Below are 22,068 nucleotides of genomic sequence, written 5' to 3' on the forward strand. Positions count from 1 at the left end.
ACCACTGCTCTTTTGTTTATTGTTCCTTGTCAACCTTCTCTCCTCTGTTTTGTCCCTAACCTGACATTAGCCTGTCTCCCTCTTACCATCCAATCTGATTGCATCCCTGTCATTCCACAATGCATTTTGACTGATGATTGTGCAGGCATGTAACAAAAGTCTTGCTTCTCTAATAAAACAAATAATGATGAAATGATAACCCTTTGATTCTGCTGTGTTGCATGCATGCTGTGTGTGGTATCATCTACAGAAACTGACTTCCTCAACATTGAATTAAAAGATAATAATTTTGATTTCATTTATAGTCACAGTTGCCAGCCTAGGGTCATCCATTTACAGCTCTGCTCTCAGTGCCTTTTGATTGACAGATAAAAATGTTAGATCATTAGGTGAGAACAGTCCCTAACCACTGCTCTTTTGTTTATTGTTCCTTGTCAACCTTCTCTCCTCTGTTTTGTCCCTAACCTGACATTAGCCTGTCTCCCTCTTACCATCCAATCTGATTGCATCCCTGTCATTCCACAATGCATTTTGACTGATGATTGTGCAGGCATGTAACAAAAGTCTTGCTTCTCTAATAAAACAAATAATGAAGAAATGATAACCCTTTGATTCTGCTGTGTTGCATGCATGCTGTGTGTGGTATCATCTACAGAAACTGACTTCCTCAACATTGAATTAAAAGATAACTTCCTAATTGTAACCTTTCTGATGCGTATAAATTGCCTTAACATTTACCTCTCCTCCTCTCTGCTGCTTTCCATGTTGCACTTTCTTTTTGGTGGTTTGCCTCGCTGTGCTAAATCTTCAACAGTTCTTGGAGGGAAGGTATTGGATTTGCTCATCGCCTGTACTTCCCAGGCTCCCATGTCTTCCAAAGCCCCCGGAGGCTAATAGCAAGGATGTCAAAGTAAGTTATCTCCTGCAAAATTGCATCCTGATGTAGAGTCGGCACCATTTGGACTTGCCCCTTCCATTTCCCATCCTACTTCTCCCAACATCCATTATTAGAGAATTGCTTGATTGCTGGCGACGTGCTATACTGAAGGCTTTGAGCAAGGCTTCTGCACGCTGAGGAGATGCCACCTCCTTGAGCAGACATTACACAGCCCCAATCTGCCCTTTTAAACTAGACATTAAAAATCCCATGGCCATCATTTTGCAGTTTTGCAGGGAGTTCTCCAATGTCCTAACCATCATTGGAGAAAAGCATTAAAGCAAAGTCGAATACACTGCTTATTCATCTTCATTCAGACTGCATTTCTGCATGGCATGATTCCACAGCACCTGCAGCTTCCAATTGTATCCTTTTATAAGTACCAAGGTATTTCTTGCAGATTTGCAGAGCCATGCATGGAGATAGGACAGGTGACCAAAAGCTTGTACAGGGAAGGAGCTTTGCAGAGCATTGTGAAAACAGTTCAAGAGATAAATCCCAGAGCTGTTAGCAAAGCTGGCAGTGGAGATCAAAGGGGTTTTCTGGACGATCCAGGGGCCAGAGCTCCAACTATTCCTCAATAATCAGTTGTGAAGGAGGCTGGAGATCAGTAGATGTGTGGGGACTGGTGGAAGGCAGGTGGTGAAGGGCAGAGTGCTTGGAGTTTTGTTCCATTCACCAGCCTTGGTACTAGGAATTAGTGAAGTGTGGAGACATGTAATTCAGGGATGGGTCAACAGTCCCTGACCTGTGCTTCCAGCCTACCTATTGCTGGTGTTGACAGGCTGGTACCAGACAAACATGGATTGTGTTGCTAGCCTCAGTGTCGTAGATTTGCAGGGAAGCCATCTTCATCTGGGGTTTGTATTTCTTTTGGTCCCTATCTGAGAAACTAATTGTGTCTGTTCTTTTTCAGTGACCTGGATGGGATGTGAACTGCATCCACTCATTCGCATCTGCCTACATGCTCTGCATGGGTCAGTTCTTGTCTATCCCTGCAACTGCCCAGGAACTACAGAAATAAGCAAGGCTTTGATGAGCAGCTTATTTTAAAGGATGCATAACGGGGGAGGTGAGATTTGACGCAGCACCCCTTGCCTTGCTGACCTTGACACCAATCAAGCGGCCTTGGTACTATCCACTGTTGTTGCTGAACCAGGCGGCTCAGCATTAGGGATGGGGACAGTAGTGTGTCAGAATTCTTTGATAAGCAGTGTAATTCCTTTTTCCAGAGCCCGGTGAAGGACCTTTTGCTCCTCAGAAATTGAACAAAGAAAGGTGCCAGGTTTTATTACTCTGCTGGGTACCCCTGCCAAAACCCTCTTCCTGTTGAAATGTCTATATTAGACACTTTTTAACCCCGCAATCCCCAAGGCCTTACTTTACAGACTGTTACCTGTATATTCGTGCATTTTCCTGTAATAATATTTATGGACATATTTAAACAAAAGGTGTTTTTCAGTTGTTAAGCCGGGAAGATTTTTGCCTTTAGCAGACTTTTTTAAATGGAGAAGGAAAAGTGGGTGTTTGAAAAGCAGAGAATGGACATTGTGGAATCCAATGTATTTCTCCACTGCAGTGTACATTGACATGCTGCAGTATTCTCCATTATATATGCAAAAGCTGTAACCTGGTTTGTGTTGGTGCCAATTTGTCTTGTGAAGGAATTATCCTATTGCCGCTATCAAGTTAGTTTCATGCCTGCCAACTATTCGCCACAAATGAATCGGGCATTGAGAAGTAGACGATCTCTCGAGCGTGCTTAATATCTGTTACATACAGAACTGGTTGTTCATGGATTAGCATCGTGATCTTCTCCGAAGAAACACAGAGCTACTGGAGGTGCTGTTACTGGGCATGAGGTTTTAAACCAAAGCCTTGTTGCATCTGCGAAGGGCAGAGTGGGGGGCTGGTGAATCGACCAAAGTCAAGGCCTTCCTATTCCGTGGATGCAGTAAACTCTGTCTAAGCTGTCACACCTGTGTTTCAACACGGTTGATCATCATTGCATTGGGTGGATGTTGGTAAAGAGAACGTGTACAAACTATTCCCCACTCAAACACCTGAAACCCTCTCCTTTACTGTACACTCTGTCCATATTTTTAGCCTGACTGCCTGTTGCTGCTGTGTGACTTTTGTCTACATAATCCCAGTTTAATCTCAGGATTGTTGAAGTTTGGGTGTGGGGTTTTCATGTCTGAACTGATTTAGCAAAAAAGTCCTTTTGCCATGCACCAGTCCAGTGGGGTCGGGCGGCACATCTGGAACGCCTGGATTTATTGGCTGACATTTCCCCGAGAGTTGCTGGAGTTCAGGCCAGGCCTGTTCACTGGCTGTAGGGTCTCCACCAACTGATATGTGTCCTCAAGGTGGTGATTTGCCCTTGACCTGAAAGCTTTGAATTTTGGTTTTAGTCTTGGGGAACTTGCGTTTTCAAACAACTTTGAGTTCTACTTGTCTGCCACATTGAATGCCTGTCCAGTGATGATGACTGTGCATATAGAGTTGCTGGGAGACTCTGTTTTTTCCACAACCATGCTGTATCTACAGGAGAGACTCTGATGGTGGCAGAGAGAACCATTTTGTGGGAATGAACCGTTTGACCTTCGCCTCCCCTCTGACATTTGAAGGAAATGTGTGCATTGTTGCACCTGGCAGTTAACAAGATTGAGGGGTAGACTCGGCTTTGATGCCGTGCATGGTGTCCAATGCAGAGCCTCTCGAGCAACCCTAACCCTAACGCCAACCCTAATCCTCTCCAGCCCTGCCTAGAGAGACAATGCTTCATTGCCATACCGTGGCAGTGTTCCTATAAAGCTGCTCTTCTTTTAATCATGGACTATTGTAACCCCACTGATTATTACATATTAATGTATTTTAAGTTTTCAAACGTTTATATTTAACATAAGGGGGTTCAGTACACAAGGTCGGAGCCAGGGCTCAAACAAGTTGTGTAAGATAACATTCTTCATGGCGTTAATCTGACTTTATACACAGTGATACCCGCATTTTTTTTTTGCCACTCGAGTTTGTCAGTGCCCTTCACACCTACTCAGTGATAATGCCACCTTTGAAAACAGGAACCATGTCAGTTGTGTGTTTTGCAAAGTGTTTTAAATCAAAGTGGGGGTTTCAGCCACGGTTAGTCAGGTCAGCAGTAGTTGCTGTTACGAGAATCTTAAGTATGTGGTGGTGCTTCGGCACACATTCTAGTTCTCTTCACTCCCACTGGGATCTGGGCTGGAGTGAGAAACCCAACCCAGACCCCTGTGTCTAGAGAAGTCTGCAGTTTTAAAAACATAGAAAATAGGTGCAGGAGTAGAACCAGCACTGCCATTCAATATGATCATGGCTGATCATCCCTGTCAGAATCTGTACCCTGTTCCAGCCAATGCTGTAGACTGCAAAGTGGCTGGCACCATTTACCTTCGTCACACTTCAGCCCCCCACCACCACCACAGCACTGATTAGCTGCGGCCTCTATTCTGTAATCTGAGCAAGAGAAGGGAGATCCCAGGAACTGCTGTCTGTTATTTTATGAAAGACCACTGCACATTTGGCACATTTGCAGAGCACACATGCCGGGGTTTTCCTGTATCTCCCCATGTTTGCATCTCCTCAGACTCGCGCAAGCACTTTGTAGTGGCACAATGTTGATATTCTGGGTCAGTAGGCATATAAGAAGCAGGCAGCTCCAGGCCTGACATTTCTCTCAATCAAATGTCTTGAGCACAAATGTTGACTCGAGGGAATGTTGGTTTGGGGTTATTTATATTCAATCACGTTGCTGATTTTTGGGATCTTGCCATGTAAAAATAGCCTATCACAATTCTATGTAATATCAGTGATTCACTGCCCTGCCTGTGAAGTGCTTTGTGAAATCCTGAGGGGGCAAGAAGTTGAGACAGCATTTCACTGCCCAATGCCTTGGGTGACTGGCCTGTTTGCCAGTGTTGCATTGTCCAGATGCTCTGTCAGTATTTATTGTAGTGCTGGTGCGGGCACGATGGGCCAAATGGCTCACTGTGACGCAGCAGTGTATAATCTCTGATCTCTGCCTGGTCTGGACATGCAGCACTCAATTTCCACCTCTGAACTGGTTCAGTTAACCACTAATATACCAATGGTGCAGTGCCATTCAGATTTAATTGCAGAGAAAGTCATGTTGCCGCTCTGGAATGGAGGTATGGTTATGCATTAAAGCAACATTAATACAAAATACTGTATCCAGTTACTGTGTGAATGCAACAAGCTCTAATGTTGGTCTTGGTATTAATGATGGAACATTTGTCTGCTTCTGACAGAAGTGTGGGACATTTTACAGCTGGCGTGACATTTGAGTAGAGGAAGGGGAGGGTTGTGTCTCCAGTTCATATTAACTTGTGCACTCTCGTCTTTTGGGGAATAACACCATATTTTATTGCAGCTGTACAAATTCATACACACTTGGTTTTGAAATTCTACATAGGACGTTATGGGTAAAGGGTTCGATACTGTTACTAATGTAGGGGTGGGAAGGATGTACTGCCACGTTGGGTACAGTGACTCGCTTTCCCTCTCACCACCGTGAAGGGAAATATCCCTTTTGTAGTTTTGGTTGTAAAATGTAAATAATGTAAAAGTCAGTGGGAGATTTTGGATTATTCTTCAGAGCAAGAGTCCAAAATGAACAACCCTGCTGGATGGGGTGGAGGGGTGGGTGGAACCCTGCAATAAGCTCTGGAGGATTGATTCTTCCTTTTCCCTTATTGTCATTGCCAGCCATGGCTTTTGTTGGTGCTGCCCTGGTGAGAGGAAATAATCAGGATGTCTATTAGAAGGGCTCTGTACGGTGTCCAATGTCTAACCTATCTGGGGCAGCTGGGGATGTGGATGGTTAGGGTGGTGCCACTGTGGCTCAAGGAGCAGTGCCTCTGAATGAAACGTGTCTTCTGTCTTGGGCCTGTGTGGCTGCTTTCATTATGCCCATTACCAATTGCTCAACACTGAGGTAACAGTAACGCATATTTAATTTGTACTGTCTAGATTTTTGTGAACATTGAAATATTTAACTTTTCATCAACTTTGTATCTGTATATAAATGGAAAGTTTACCAAATGTTTGTGTCTGCATGGTTTTAATTGGGATATATCAATGTTGGGAAAGTGCCAGCTGATCCAGGGGTGAAGTTTCCAAAGCAGGCATTTGACTTCAGTAAATGTTAATTATTTTGCAGTTGGTGTTCAGGTTAGAAACTGGGCAACATTTTTGTTCTGTGGACATAAGGAAGTGCAGGTGCTGGATTCTACACATCTTTGCTCTGGACTGGCGTTGCTGTTCCACGTCGTCACCTCCATGCCTGTTGCTTAATTCCATTTCTTTAATTCCATCACCAATCAACTGGCAACTGTTGGTTGTCATAATCATCCTCTAACTTCAACTGATTACTGTCCCTACCTGCTTCACGGAAATTTCCATCATTCCAGCCCCCAAGTAAAGTAAAGTTATCGGTCTTAATGACTACTGCCCAGTAGCTCTATCACGGACCATAATGAAGTGTTTTGAAAGATTGGTATGGGGCCCACATCACACCAACCCTGGGCAATCTCGACCCTGTGAAATCTGCATAAAGGAAAAAATAGATACACGGAGGCTGCCATCGGCTCTGGGTTACCTGACAATACGAGCACTTATGCCAGGATGCCATTCCTTGACGACAGCTCAGTTTTCAGCACCACAATACTGAATAGGCTCATCTTTAAACTCATGGAAGTTCTGGTCTAGTGCCATCAATATTTGTCTTACCCTAATTTAGTGTTTTAATTTGTGAGCCAGTTCCTTTATTATACCTCTGTCTTCTTGATTATGTCATCAGTGTGCACCACAGCCTCTCGCTGCTCTCCTTAGAATGTCTTGAGGTCGTTTGCTCAGTGACTTCCATGACCCAAGTACCAGGGAGGCAAAAAGAGCTATTTTATGGTCACTAAAATGTCTGTCTGCTCTGAACCAAACAGTTCCCTATCTCTATATAACTAACCTAAAGTCTTTGTCTTGCTTGTGCCCATGATGTGTCTCTGTGTCTGTCAATCTGGTTAATTCCTATTATCTTCCAAACGCTAGCCTTCTTATTTTCACACATCCTACTCACATTTATCCCGTGGTGCCGATAAACATCTTCCCGTTGCATTTCCGCAGTTATTAATCATTGAAATTTTTAAAAATCAGCCCGATTTCTTCAAACTCACCCATTTTGTGAGGAAAAAGTCCTGATGATGTCACAATGCACTCGCAAGGCAGGATGGGCCACTCCAGGAGGGAGGGACACTCCAGCACTCCACCCCAACCCCCTCCATCCTTTACACCCGACTCCCATCTCCCACACCCCTCCCCCTCCAGTGCACCAATTCATGATTAGAGTTTCAAAAAAGGCCAAACTGGTTGCGTTGGGGGAAAGGTCTAATCGCTATTTTTTTAAATGATTCACTCGGCGGGTCAAGCAGCATCATTGGAGCACATGGAGGAATTCTATGACTATTGCCAGCCTAGACCTCAACTTACCCTGGTGTACAACAAAGTCTGTGGCACTGCTCATCTGGCTGCTGTCTTCATTCCCTTATAGGTTGACCCACCCCAATGTATCCATAGAAACATATAAAATAGGTGCAGGAGTAGGCCATTGGGCCCTTCGAGCCAGCACCACCATTCAATGTGATCATGGCTGATCATCCAAAAGCAGTAACCCGCTCCTGCCTTCTCCCCATATCCCCAGACTCCGCTATCTTTAAGAGCCCTTTGCTCTCTCTTGAAAGTAGCAACTGTGTGAAAGTGTTTCCTCGTCTCCTTTCTAAATGGCCGTCCCCTTATTCTTAAACTTCGGCCTCTGGTTCTGGACTCCCCCAAAATTGGGAACATGTTTCCTGCCTCTAGCGTGTCCAAACCCTTAATAATCTTAATGCTTCAATAAGATCCCTTCTCATCTTTCTAAACTCCAGAGTATAGTATCCCAGCTGCTCCATTCTTTCATCATACGTCAGTCCTGCCATCCTAGGAATTAATCTGGTGAACCAATGCTGCACTCCCTCAATAGCAATAATGTCCTTCCTCAAATTAGGAGACCATTATTGCACACAATAATCTAGGTGCGGTCTCACCAGGGCTCTGTCCAACTTTAGTCGGACCTCCTTGCTCCAAAACTCAAATCCTCTTCACAATGAATGCCAGCATGTCACTGGCTTTCTTCACCTCCTGCTGTACCTGATGCTTACTTTCAGTGACTGATGTACAAGCACACCCATGTCTCGTTGCACCTCCATTTCTCCTAATCTGACACCAGATAATAATCTGCCTTCTTGGTCTTGCCACCAAAGTGGATTACCTCACATTTATCCACATTATACTGTATCTGTCATGCTTCTGCCCACTCACTCAACCTAATAGACAGCACCAGCATTCAGTGTGACCATGGCTGATCATCCCCAATCAGTACCCCGTTCCTGCCTTCTCCCCATATCCCCTGACTCCGCTATCTTTGTCAAGTCAATTTTATTTCTATAGCACATTTAAAAACAACTATCGTTGACCAACATCAGTGCAGGTACTAATGTGCTACATACAATGGTACGTAGATCTAACAATGCATACATACAGCGCTCCCTCAGAGGACCTCAAGAAACGCTTGTGAGTAGAAATAGGGTTTAAGTCTAGACTTAAAGGAGTCGATGGAGGGGGCAATTCCGATGAGAAGTGATTTTTCAACTTAAAATTTTTTTTTTAGTATGTTTTAAAGTATGTTTTTGATGTTTCTCGGTGTGTTTTGTGGGGGGGGGGGGATAAGGGGGAAACCGTTTCGGCCACCTCCTCCACGGAGAGGCGACTTTTTCCAGGTCGCCTCCCCCATGGCCTAACAGCAAGGATCGGCGCGGCCTTTCCCGGAGACGCGCCCGGGGCTTCAGCGGCGGGCGCAGCGTGGACGTGGAGCGGGCGAGCCCTCGCTGGAGGGGAGCGCTCCGTTTCGCTGGCCCGGGGCAGCCGGCAGCCTGAAGCCGCGGTCTGCACAGCTCCAGCTGGTGCGGCGTCTACAGCCCGGGATCCCTCGTGGGGGACCCGGGGGAAGAAGAAGCCATCACTGCCGGCCCGCGGCCAACTTCTACCGCGGGGCCGGCATGGACTTACCATCACCCCTGGAGGGGAGCTTCGACCACCGGCCCTGCAGTCTGCGGTGCTTCTGTCTGCGGCGCGGGGCGGTGGGAACCTTAAATCTTCGACCGCCGGCCTGCGGCCTACACCAGCCTGAAGCCGAGGTCTCCGGTGGGGAAGAGCCGATCCTGGACTTACCTTGCCTTTGACTTTGTCCCTTACCATCTGGACGCCCGCAGCAACGGCTGCCGAGGGTGGAGGTCCCGACCACGGGGGGAAATGGAGGAGGCCTGGCCAAGTTCTGTGCCTTCCACCACAGTGATGAATGCTGTGGTGGATGTTTGTGTTATATTTTTTATTGTGGTTGTGTGTTCTTTATTATTGTACCGCTGCTGACAACCCAAAATTCCACCGACCCTGGTTGTGTGGCAATAAAATCTATCAATTCTATCAATCATTTAAGAGCCCTATCTAGCTCTCTTGAAAATATGCAGAGAACCAGCCTCCAGTGCCCTCAGACAGAATTCCACACTCACAACTCTGAAAAAGTGTTTCCTCAGCCCCGTTCTAAATGGCTTACTCCTTATTCTTAAACTATGGCCCCTGTTTCTGGACTCCCCCGACATCGGGAACATGTCACCAAGTCAACCATGCAGCCTCATAGCATCCTCCTCACAGCTCACACTGCCACCCAATGTATAGGAAAGAACTGCAGATATTTGGTTTAGTTCCGTAAAATTAAATGTTTTTGACAAGACAACGGGTCACCTCAGCAATGATATTACAAGGATAAAATTAAGGTTAAAAAAAAGATAAGATAAAAGTGACATTGGTCGGTAAAAGACAATAATAAATTAAATCGAAGGTAGACACAAAATGCTGGAGTAACTCCGCGGATGCTGCCTCACCCCCTGAGTTTCTCCAGTATTTTGTGTTTCCCTTTGATTTTACCAGCAGCTGCAGTTCAGGCCCACCCGCTACTACTTGTCTGCGTCGCCCTGTGAGCACCAGCCGACCTGAAAGAACCCTTGTGGCCATCTCCCTGAAACTCGTCTACAAACCTCCCTCCATGCTCCTCAATGGGAGCAGCGTCACCCCCCTTGACTCTGACCGCTGTTGGGAACGGTGGCGGCAACATCGTCTCTTGCACTGTCGGAGAGGGAGCGCCGCGCTGTGGGCGGGGCGGGGGGAGGGAGCGCCGCGCTGTGGGAGGGGCGAGGCTGAGGGAGAGCCGCGCTGTGGGCGGGGCGGGGGGAGGGAGCGCCGCGCTGTGGGAGGGGCGGGGGGAGGGAGCGCCGCGCTGTGGGAGGGGCGAGGCTGAGGGAGAGCCGCGCTGTGGGCGGGGCGGGGGGGAGGGAGCGCCGCGCTGTGGGAGGGGCCTCGCGGCCACGCAGTAAACCAGCCGCTGATTGGTGAGAACTCCGACCAATGGGCGGCGCGCTCACGGCGGGCAGAGGATCGGTGGAGAAGCTTCGAGATGGTTCTGGAGAGTACGATGGTCTGGTGAGGCCGCGACCCCCGGTACCCAGTCCCCCCCCCCCCAGGGCCCCCGACCCCCCCTCAGTACCCGATCCGATCCCCCCCCAGTCCCGCCCCCTCCGGGCACCGACCCTGCGCTCCGGCCGCTCCGTGACTCAGCGCCCAGGATGCGGCCTGTGACCGGGCCACGGCATCGGCTGCTCGGCTCGGCCCGGCTCCCTCACCCCCGGCCCCCCCACCCCCGGCCCGGCTCCCCCACCCCCACCCCCGGCCCGGCTCCCCCACCCCCACCCCCGGCCCGGCTCCCTCACCCCCGCCCCCACCTCGTCCCTCTAACCCTGTCCCGTCCAAGTGGAATTTAATACAGAGAAAGAAGCGTGAGGTGTTACATATGGGGACGTCTAACAAGGGCAGGGCAGGGCAGGGCAGGACGGTCGGCCTCTGGCGAGTGGAGTGGAGCAGAGGGATGTAGGAGCGCAGGTTCCTTGTAGATCGGGTTCAGCAGTCGGAGTATTGAGTGTACAAGCTGGGAGGTCATGTTGCAGTTGTACATTGCCCTCCACAATGTTTGGGACAAAGACCCATCATTTATTTATTTGCCTCTGTACTCCACAATTTGAGATTTGTAATAGAAAAAATCACATGTGGTTAAACATGGGCGGGGGGGGGGGCGGGTGGCAGGGAAGACTATATGTTCCTCTTTGATTTTTCTTTTAGTTTTAGAAATACAGCACGGAAGCAGGCCCACTGAGACCACGCTGACCAATTAGCATCTGTTCACTACACACTGGGGCAATTTTATAGAGGCCAATTAACCTAGAAATCTGCAATTTGGAGTTTAGAGATACAGCGTGGAAACTGGCCCTTCGGCCCACCTGTCCACGTCACCAGCGATCCCCGCACATTAACACTATCCTACACTCACTAGGGTTTTTACATTTACCAAGCCAATTAACCTACAAATCTGTACGTCTTTGGAGTGTGGGAGGAAACCAAAGATCTTGGAGGAAACCCACGCAGGTCACGGGGAGAACGTACAAACTCCATACAGACAGCCTCCCTTATCGGGATCGAACCCGGGTCTCCGGCACTGTATTTGCTGTAAGGCACCACTGCACCACCGTGAATGTGGGAGGAAAACTGAGATCCCAGAGAAAACCAGCGGTCACAGGGAAAACGTGCACATTCTGTACAGACAGCACCTGTAGTTAGGATCAAACCGGGTCTCTGGTGCTGTGAGGCAGTAGCTCCAGCACTATGCCACTGTATCTCAATACATCTATAACACAAAATTGTATGACTGATTGCTTGGATATAGATGGGTCAGAGAGATACACTGAATATTTTGGGTTGGTGGACGACCTTCCCTCTGAGCTTGATGCCATACTAGTCTCTGCTCCTTTCTAACAGCCACCTCTGCTGGTTTGTTACAGTGTTGACAACAGTGAATATATGAGGAATGGAGACTTCCTGCCAACCAGACTGCAGGCACAGCAGGATGCTGTCAACATCGTTTGCCATTCCAAAACACGGAGCAATCCTGAGAACAACGTTGGGCTCATCACACTCGCCAAGTAAGTCACCAATCTTTAATGTATCTCTTGGGTGGATGATTTAGTCACATGGCCTTACATCTTCTGCTATGTCATTTCACTTGGCCAACAGCCTTGGGGTTTCTCACTGCTTTATGTTCCTTGGTGTTCCCAAATTGAGGAAACCATTGTGGAACTGATGAAGCCATCAGTGGAATGGGGCCTGTTGAAAAGAGTATAGCTGTAACAAGCCTCTGCAAAGATTGCGGGTGTAGGACCTGCTGCGGGTGTAAGGGTGCTACCCGTGTAGGACCTGCTGCGGGTGTAGGGGTGCTACCCGTGTAGTACCTGCTGCGGGTGGAGGACCTACTGCGGGTGGAGGGGTGCTACCCGTGTAGGACCTGCTGCGAGTGGAGGGGCACTACCCGTGTAGGACCTGCTGTGGGTGGAGGACCTGCTGCCCGTGTCCTGCTGCGGGTGTAGGACCTGCTGCGGGTGGAGGACCTACTGCGGGTGGAGGGGTGCTACCCGTGTAGGACCTGCTGCGTGTGGAGGACCTGTTGCCCGTGTCCTGCTGTGGGTGGAGGGGTGCTACCCGTGTAGGACCTGTTGCCCGTGTCGGAGCTGATGTCCGTGTCGGACCTCCTGTCCGTGTCGGACTTGCTGTGAAGAATGTGACAGCCCCGCTCCATGCAATAAGCAGCCACCACTTCCACTGTTGTGAAAATCATTATATCCAGCAACTTGGACATACATGCAGATGGGTTGGTTGGTAAGTTTGCAGATAACCCCACGATTGCTGGGTTTTGGGCTGTAAGGATGGCTGTCAATGTATACAGCGTGATATCCCAGTTCTTGGAAGGATATCGTTTAGCTGGAAACATTAATGGTCTCTTGCCCTCTCCCTTGTCAAGCCCTCTATTGCCTGATGAACCTTTCCTGAACACATTTGACAAATTCTACCCCGTCTCAGCCTTTGGCACTATGACAATTCCAGTCTATATTGGGAATGTTAAAATCCCTTACTGTGACAATCCTATTAGTCTTGTAGCTATGTGTAATCTCCTGGTATATTTGTTCTTCTAATTTCTGTTGACTATTTGGGAGCCTGTGGCACATCCCAACAATGTAATCATCTCCTTGTCATTTCTCATTTCTCTCGTCTGTTTGCAGTAACTGTGAGGTGCTCACCACCTTAACGCCTGACACAGGTCGGATTCTCTCCAAGCTTCATGCTGTGCAGCCCACTGGGAAAATCAGCTTCTGCACTGGTATCCGAGTTGCCCACGTAAGTGAGACCTTTGTTGAGCAAACTCGCCACCTAGTCAAGTCTTTCACAGCTTCAGCACTCTACAGGTTCCATTCGAACTCTGCTCACTCTCACTTTAGGAACTCCCACAATGAGCAAGACGGTGTGTCCACGTCATTTCAGGAGAGGAGAAGCCAAGAACATAATTCATTTCTTCCCCCCCACCCAATACACTTAGCCTGTTATACCATTCAACAATCATAGCTACTGTATCTTTTCTCCAGCACCTTGTTCCATATCCATCTTATCTCAAATGACTCAACTTTGTCTCAGTTTGATATCCTTAGTTGACTCAGTGTCAGCAGCTTTTTGCAGAGGCCTTGCAAAATGTAGGGACCTTCAGAAAAATCTTTGTGTCTTCTCTTGACACAGGCAAAGTCCCAGAGGACTGGATAGTAGCCTTTGTTGTGCCTTTGATCAAGATGGGAAGTAGGAATAATCCTGGAAATCATAGGCTGGCAAACGTTGTGTTAGTGGCAGAGATTCTTTGGGACATTTGGGAGAGAATAGACATAAAGGGACAGTCAGCATGGCTTCATCCGTGGCAGGTTATGTCTTGCGAACCTGTGAGTATTTTGAGGTTCCAAAGTTAATTGAAGTGGGTAGGGCAATGGATGGTTTATTAAGGCACGATAAAGTTCCTTATGGTAGGCACATGAGTATGCAGGGAATGGAGGGATATGGACCACATGGAGGGTAAAGGAGATTAGTTTTATGGCATCATGCTCGGCAAGGGCATTGTAGGCTGAAAGGCCCGTTTCTGTGCTCTACTATTCTATGTTCTATGGAGGACTAATCCAAGAGATTGAGATGCATGGAATCCATCGAGGTTTGGACTTTTGGATTCAGAACAGGCTTGCTCGTAGAAGACAGAGTTGTGGTTGAAGGATGTTATTCTGGCTGGAAGGCTAACCAATGGCATTGCACAGGGATCGTTGATGGGATGTCTGCTACTTGTGCTATCTACGAATTGGATGTAGATGGGTTGGTTGCAGACAAATGCCAAAATTATAGAGTTTCCGTCAGTGAGGTAGATGTCAAAATATGCTGCAGGATATAGATCATCTACAGAAATGGGTGGAAATGCAGGTGGAGTTAATCCGAATAAATGTGAGTATTTGCACTTTGAGGTCCGTCCATAACTCTGTGAGAGTGGTAACACAGGTTGATAGAGTGGTAAATACATATGGTATGTGTACCTTTATTGGTTGAGACGTAGAAGATAGAACAGTGCAGGAAGAGGCCCTTTGGCCCACAATGCTTGTGCTGAACTGATCTCATCTGCCCTATTGTGCTGAACTGATCTCATCTCCTCCATTCCCTGCTAATCCATGAGCCTATTAAACGCCACCTTTGTATCTGCCTCCACAACCACACTTGGCAATGTGTGTCAAAACCTGTCGTGCACATCTCCATTTTATTTTCCCCTCTCACCTTATGATTATGCTCTCTAGTCTTGGGAGAAAAAGGGTTCTGACTGTATCCTATCGACGCCTCTCTTAATTTGATACACTTCTTCCAGTCCGAGTGTCTCCACTGAGGTAGGGAGCAGCTCAGAACTGCTTTCTAATTGTTGATAGGATGGTTCCATTTTCTTGGCACTGTCTCACAAACGGGAGGTCCTCCCGAATTCCTGACTTAATTTATCAATAATTATCATCTCTTTAGCAAGAGTAAGGAACGGGACAATGGTACATGGTATGGTGCCTTATTTGTCACATGTCCTGAGGTACAGTGAAATTCTTTTTTGTATACAGTTCTGTCCAAATTATCACTATACTCAAGAACAGATACATATTAAATAAGCATCTCACATACAGTACAAGTGAATAGCAGTAGTACACTGAGACAGTATACAGAGTCACCAGTTTGCTGCCATTTTCAAGTCCTACCTGTTGTAAGTGCAGGGATCTTGATCTGATCATGAAGGTCTGTTGTCCTAGCGGCGTTGCAAGCCACACGTAGCCGTCCGTGGTGGTGTTCGCTGCTGCTCCACTGCTGTACACTGCACATGTGTTCGGCATCTTAGAGTAGCGCCAGGATGTTGCATGGCCTCCAGCGGCCCACTCCACTGTCGAAGCACTGCACTACATGATGAGATGTGCGTGGTGCATGAGGGGCCAAGCAAATTCTATCTGTACTCTGATTCTTAAACTCTCTTCCAGTTGGCTCTTAAACATCGTCAGGGGAAGAACCACAAAACACGGATCATTGTGTTTGTTGGAAGCCCTGTGGAAGATAATGAGAAGGACGTAAGTAACTGCATGGTTATTTCCCCAGGTGGTCATTCCTTTGAGTTTGACTTCTCCCGCATTAGTTCAGTACTGCTAGATTGTGTGATTGTTCCTGAATCATGTTGATTCTGATGCTCTGTAAATACTCATGAATTGTTTAATAAACCTCTGGCCATCCTTAGCGCACTCTTGTCTCAGTCAGGTGGTTGTGAGTTTGAAGGGACTATGTCCAACTTCACTCCAGTCGGCGATGACAGATTGTCGAGTGCCATGACACCACTGTTGCTGTGACAACAGCCACCCTGAGTGTTCCCCTTCTGACCTGATTAATGCTGGATAATGCAGACTCTGTTGCCCTAACCAGCCAGCCAGTGAATCTGTAGAATGATGCCAAGCTTGTGTGTGAGGCTGTTATTGAGGCAGGAAACCCCTGTACTGTACTAGACTAGATCTCCACGTCTAGATAGCGATTCCTCTGCCTGCCACAACGTGCTGGAAGAATTCAACAGGTCAGGCAGCATCTGGGAAGGGAATGGACAGGTGACATTTTGGGTCTTCTCTTCCTTTGTAAGGAGCCCACCCAGGTGTTCTGTATTGCACCATGGTCAAGTGGACACTTGAATTGGACATTAAAAGGCAGTAGTGCCAGTGTCTGGCCACTGCATGGGACTGGACTGAGGAGGGGTGGGAGGCGAACACGTCAGGCCTGTGTATTCAATCGTTTGCTGTGCTCTGCTCCTTGCAGTTGGTCAAACTGGCCAAGAGGCTGAAGAAGGAGAAGGTGAATGTGGATATTGTGAACTTTGGAGAGGAGGTGAGTCATGGCAGAGTGCGGAAGAGGGATTGGGTGGGATGGTGGTCTTATGAACCAGGGAAGCAGAGTGTACATTAGAGGTAGTGGAATGTAACAAAACCCGTCACGCATTTGATGTGATTCTGGTCCCTTGATGGGAAATCAAAACCTAGGATAATAGCAGTTGATGCAAATGTTTTTTTTTTAAAAGAGCATGACAAAACTTAAAAGAGGCCCTTTGGCTCACCATATCTGCGCCAACCACAATGCGGAACTGAACACATTCCATACCCCTATACATGATCTGTATTCCTCTATTCCTACCTATTTAAATGTTTCTCAGACAGTGGGATCATATCTGCTTCACACTTCCCCTGGCAGCAAATTCCAGACATCCACCAACTTTCTACGACAAACAAATATTTGCCCCACACACCTTCTTTAAACTTCCCCCCTCTCACGTTAAACCAATGCCTCTAGTATTTGACATTTACAGTCAGACGAAATACTCTAAACTATATACCCTATCTATGCATCTCATAATTTTATAAACTATCAGGTCTCCCCTCAACCGCCGATGCTCCAGAGAAAACAATTTAACTTTGTCTGGCCTCTCTTTATAGCTAAAAGCTCTAATGGAGGCAGCATCTTGTGAATCTCTTCAGCACCTTCTCCAAAGTCTCCACCACACTGCACACAATACTCCAAAAGTGGTCTCTGTAATGTTTTATACAACTGTAATATGACTTCCTAACATTTATATCCAATGCATGGACCGATAACGGCAAGTCTACTACCTTTCTTTACCATCCTCTCTACTTGTACTGCCACTTGCCTAAAAGGCAGCACTGGAGGTTGTTTGGGCAGACAGCTTTGAGCTGCTCATTTCTTTACCCTCTTGCCCCATCTGCCCTTCTCTTTGTAACTTGAATATAACAGCACTTTCGCCTTCAGGAAGCGAACACGGACAAGTTAACTGCTTTCATCAACGCCCTGAATGGAAAGGATGGAACGGGCTCCCATCTGGTGACAGTGCCCCCAGGCCCAAGCCTTGCAGATGCTCTCATCAGCTCCCCCATTCTAGCTGGAGAAGGAGGCACCATGCTGGGACTTGGAGCCAGTGACTTTGAGTTTGGTGTGGACCCCAGTGCCGACCCGGAGCTGGCCCTGGTAAGCAGATGTTGTTTTCTCTTCCTTCTCATGAAAGCTGGAAAAGTTGGAGCTGGGCTGAGGCATTAAGGCCTTCGAGTCTGTTCCACCATTCAACACAATCCCAGCTGATCTTGCCCCTCTGCCCGTATTTTTGTGCTCTCCCCATTCCCCTTGGTACCTCTTAGAAAGCTGTCTATCTCCTTGGATATATTCAGGACACCCTCCACTGCTTCTGGAGGGAATTCCACAGGTTCACCATCCGCAGAGTAGAGTGATTTCTTCTCCTCTCAGAACTAAATGACTTGCCTCATCTTCTGAGCCTGACCAGCAAGTTGTCAGAAGCTCACATATTTCAGTGGTAAGTATACCCTTGATAAGAAAATGAAAGCTGCAAGCAGTCTTCAGCAATACCACAGTGAACATTGACAAAGAGATGCAGTGACTCAGTGCCTTGCTTCCAGTACATGCAGTGAAATCATTTTTGCTGCATGACATCAGATCAAAACTGCTGCCCTGTCAGTTGTATATAAAATAACATGTAGTCAGTGATAGAAGAGTTGAGCTACAGTCCCCCTGGCTATTTCTCCCTTGTTTTGGTTTTCGTGTCAATGTCAGATGTTAAACTATTTTATCTTGCTTCAATTTGGTCGCTGTATTTACCCTTATTACCTGACTGACCTCAAATTAATTCTAATTGGCTTTAAACTGGTGTGGGAGAGTCTGTTGGGGCATTTCTCCACTGTGGCAGGGGTGATGCTGTTTATTTGTAGGCGGTTGAAGACATGATGTCGTCTCCATCCATGTTGTGTTGAACTTCCCGCAGGCTCTGCGTGTGTCGATGGAGGAACAGCGGCAGCGACAGGAAGAGGAAGCCAGGCGAGCGGCTGCTGTGTCGGCCGTGGAGGCGGGAATTGTGACTCCAACTGGTGACGGTGGGGCCTTTGCTGAGAGGGGGAGGGGGTCTGTGTCTCTTGTATGCAGCTGCTGAAACTGGTGGGCAGTAGACCCCATGAGGAGCGGCAGTGTTGTGGTGGGCTAGCTGTAGGAGGGAAGCACCTCTTGATCATGCTGGCCGTGACTACACTGTGGTGACTGAGTCTGAGTCCATGGTTCCTTCCTCCTAAGGCAGATCAACTATTAAAGCTAGCCTTGACCTCTAAGGCCATGGAGGGATGCTCTTACTCCAGATCATCAGATTGGTGAACTTTACAGTGCAGTGGAGGCATGCTGACCATTTGAAAGAGCAATAACAATTGGTTCATTCACTCCCCCTGCTTTGTGTCCGTTCTTGTGATCAAAACTCTTCAATTCACACTTGGAATAATTCTGAAAGCCGTCTCCAGCACCTCTGTTCAGGAATCTTAGTGCTGGGCTCTATTATCTCAGTTGTTTGTTGATGCGGTGACACGCTCCATGTCCCTATCTCTGGCCAGCTGGAGTCTGTCTGGATGAGGGGGGGGGGGGGGGTGAGCAGCTGGAGTGGAATGTGGGCGACGGGGTGGGTGGGGGGGGGAATGTGTGCGAATGGCTGGAGTGGGGAGGGGGGGATGCGGGTAAGTGGCTGGAGAGGGGGTCTGGATGTGGGGAATGTGCGAGTGGGAGGGGGAGGGGATGTGGGTAAGTGATCGCAGCAGTAGGGGATCTGGGTGGATGAGGGAGGCTGGGGAATGTGTGCGAGCAGCTCGTCTGGATACACAGTGATAAACTTCTTATTGTTTCCTTTCAGAACCGGATGATGCCCTTCTGAAGATGTCAATAAACCAACAGGAATCCCCGGAGACTGGGCTGCCAGATATCAGCAGCATGACAGAGGAGGAGCAGATTGCCTACGCCATGCAGATGTCCCTCCAGGCTGCCGGTACACACATGGAGAATGTCTTCCGAGTCCCTTTGATCCAAATGCCTCAACCCCTCAGTCTTTCCTAATGCGTCTATATTGTGGCCCGTAAACATGCGTGACCTGCACGGTGTGATCCAACTCTTCCTCTCTAGCAGACCCTGAACGTTCTCACTCTTTCAAGCAGCCACCTTTCCTCTTGTTCTGGTGGTTATAAAAATTGCATTACTCCAACACATTGCACGGCCTCAGGTCATCCCCAAGTGTTTCCCTGACAAGGAAGTACGCTGAATGTGTCCAGTAGTGTAGATGATGCAGCCAGCTTGCCTGCAGAAAGACCCCCAATGCCTCTGAAGATGTCATTAAATGGCTTATCCAGTCATTTTCTTTGAATACTGGCTCATGGATGAATTTTGTCCAGAGATACCAGGTAGAGCTCTCCACTTCAGAGAGGACATTGCACTCTGAGAGTGTACTTCTAACCCCACCACACGCTCCTGCCACTGCCCCTTCCTCAGTGCCTTGATCAGCTAGTGTGCTGGGCTTATTGAATTCCAACCAGGAACATTTTGTTGAAGGAAATCAGGAAAATGTTTTTAACTTTTGTTCTTCCTTAGAATTCGGGAGTGCTGCAGATTTATCCAGCATGGATGCTGGGACTGCCATGGATACATCAGAAGCTACAGCCAAGGTATAATACAATACAATACATTTATTTGTCATTTGGACCCCGTTGAGGTCCAAACGAAATGCCGTTTCTGCAGCCATACATACAAAACAAAAAAGACCCAAGAACCAACACAATTTACACAAACATCCTTCACAGCGCATCTTCTCCTCGCTGTGAAGGAAGGCAAAAAAAAACATATCTCTCCCCTGCACTCCCCTCTCCCCCCCCATGTCAGAGTCAAAGACAGAGTCAAAGCCCCCGGCGGGCGATGTTAAATGTCCCGCAGCCATTAAAGCCATGCCGGGTGATGCAAGGCCACGCACCGGGTCTTGGAGCCCCGGCGGCCTCTTGGTGTTGGAGCCCCGGCGGGCGCTCACAAAGTCCCGCGGCCATTCCAAGCCGCGCGGGGCGGTGATGTAGGCCCCGCTCCAGGTAATCTTCAACCCCGCAACTCGGGCGGGAGAAGTCACTGTTGCGGAAGCCCCGAAAAGCGGTCTCCCACCAGGGACCCACGGGCTCCCGGTATTACTGTCCACAGACCTGCGGTAGGAGCTTCCGAATCTCCGGGTGTCGGGTCACAGCAGCGCTCCACCACAGCTACACCCGCTCCGGACTCGGCCAGCTCCGTGATGGTGAGTAGATCCGCAGCTCCGCGACTGGAGCCCCAGGTCATTCCTGTTGGAGGCCGCTCCACGCTGCAGCCCCAACGACAACGGAGACCCGACAAAGAAAAGGTCGGGTCTCCCGTGCAGGGGAAAGACCTTAAAGTCCCCCCACACCCCACACACACATACCCCGACAAAAAAAAACAATAAAAACTACATAGAAACAAGACAGAAACAATAAAAAGACAGACGGACTGCAGAGGCCGCTGCTGACAAGAGTCGCGCCGCCCACATAACCAACTCCTCAAGGTGCATCCGACACCTCAACCTCCCGCCCTGCCCCATCCCACCCTTCTCAGCATCACTTGGGTTCCACTCACCCCACCGTCAACCCCCAACTCTCAACTGCAGAATTAGGCCATTCTTCCCATCGTGTCTGCTCCACCATTCAATCATGGCTGATCTATTTTCCCCTCTCAACCCCATTCTCTTGCCTTATCACTGTAACCGTTGAATCCTTTACTAATCAAGAACCTATCAATCTCTGTTTTAAAAATACCCAATGACTTGGCCTCCACAGCTGTCTAGCAATGGATTTCACAGACTGACCACCCAAAGATCCAGCAGCTTTTGTTCCTGAGATGCCCACCACAGATGCTGCTTCTGTGTAGCAGAGACAATGGGTATCTCTGACAGCTGCTGCTGTGATCACAGTTACTTGTCCAGTTTCATTGCTTTTGTTGCTCATCCATTCCTTCCCCATCTGTACTTGTTCTGTCCTGTTCTCCTTCACTCCACACCATACATGTCACGTTTTCCATCCCAGGACACTGGGAAACAACACAGAACATATACCCGTTTAGCTGGTACCCAAAAGGCATCCAGTCCGATGCCTGTCGCTCCAGCATCTGGCCTCAGCAGAATTTCAAAAGTGATCTTGAAGCTCCATAAACCTGCAGAATCAGACTGAGCATTGGACCAAATGTACGGGTCTTTACTCATGGTTTTCCTATCCCCTCTCTTGTCCTATCCTCAATAGGAAGAAGATAACTATGATGTCATGGAGGACCCCGAGTTTTTGCAGAGTGTGTTGGAAAACCTACCTGGAGTTGACCCAAACAACGAAGCTATTCGCAACGCCATGGGCTCCTTGCAATCACAGACTTCAAAAGACGGCAAAAAGGACAAGGAGGAAGAGAAAAAATGAGTGCCAGCCTGTGTTAGAGAGCCTCATAAATTGCTGCCTGATATAAACTGGTGCCACAACAGTCCAGATTGCTTTATTTTGCAGTAGTTACTGCAAATGGTAGAAGTGCTCCAATATCTTTTTATTTCTCGACTGTGATGTTCTGTGAAATGCACATGACCTACAGTGAAATGTTAATAAAATATTCCTGACCATGCA

The 22,068-nt window shown here is 48.1% G+C and overlaps 1 protein-coding gene across 1 annotated transcript in view; it reads left to right on the forward strand.

The window, feature by feature from the left end:
• Positions 1–22,068, forward strand: part of LOC116968931 (putative PIP5K1A and PSMD4-like protein) — a 55,539-nt gene extending 33,471 nt beyond the window's left edge. Inside the window, exons 17-27 of the mRNA XM_033015926.1 lie at positions 815–910; positions 10,428–10,555; positions 11,965–12,105; positions 13,237–13,351; positions 15,538–15,624; positions 16,352–16,420; positions 17,354–17,569; positions 18,375–18,483; positions 19,278–19,409; positions 20,006–20,079; positions 21,703–22,068. Coding sequence (XP_032871817.1) covers positions 815–910; positions 10,428–10,555; positions 11,965–12,105; positions 13,237–13,351; positions 15,538–15,624; positions 16,352–16,420; positions 17,354–17,569; positions 18,375–18,483; positions 19,278–19,409; positions 20,006–20,079; positions 21,703–21,870 — 1,335 coding nt within the window. The 3' untranslated portion in view covers positions 21,871–22,068. The remainder of the gene's footprint in view (positions 1–814; positions 911–10,427; positions 10,556–11,964; positions 12,106–13,236; positions 13,352–15,537; positions 15,625–16,351; positions 16,421–17,353; positions 17,570–18,374; positions 18,484–19,277; positions 19,410–20,005; positions 20,080–21,702) is intronic.

This window comes from Amblyraja radiata, chromosome 47 (genome assembly GCF_010909765.2).
Source record: "Amblyraja radiata isolate CabotCenter1 chromosome 47, sAmbRad1.1.pri, whole genome shotgun sequence".
Lineage (NCBI taxonomy): Eukaryota > Metazoa > Chordata > Chondrichthyes > Rajiformes > Rajidae > Amblyraja > Amblyraja radiata.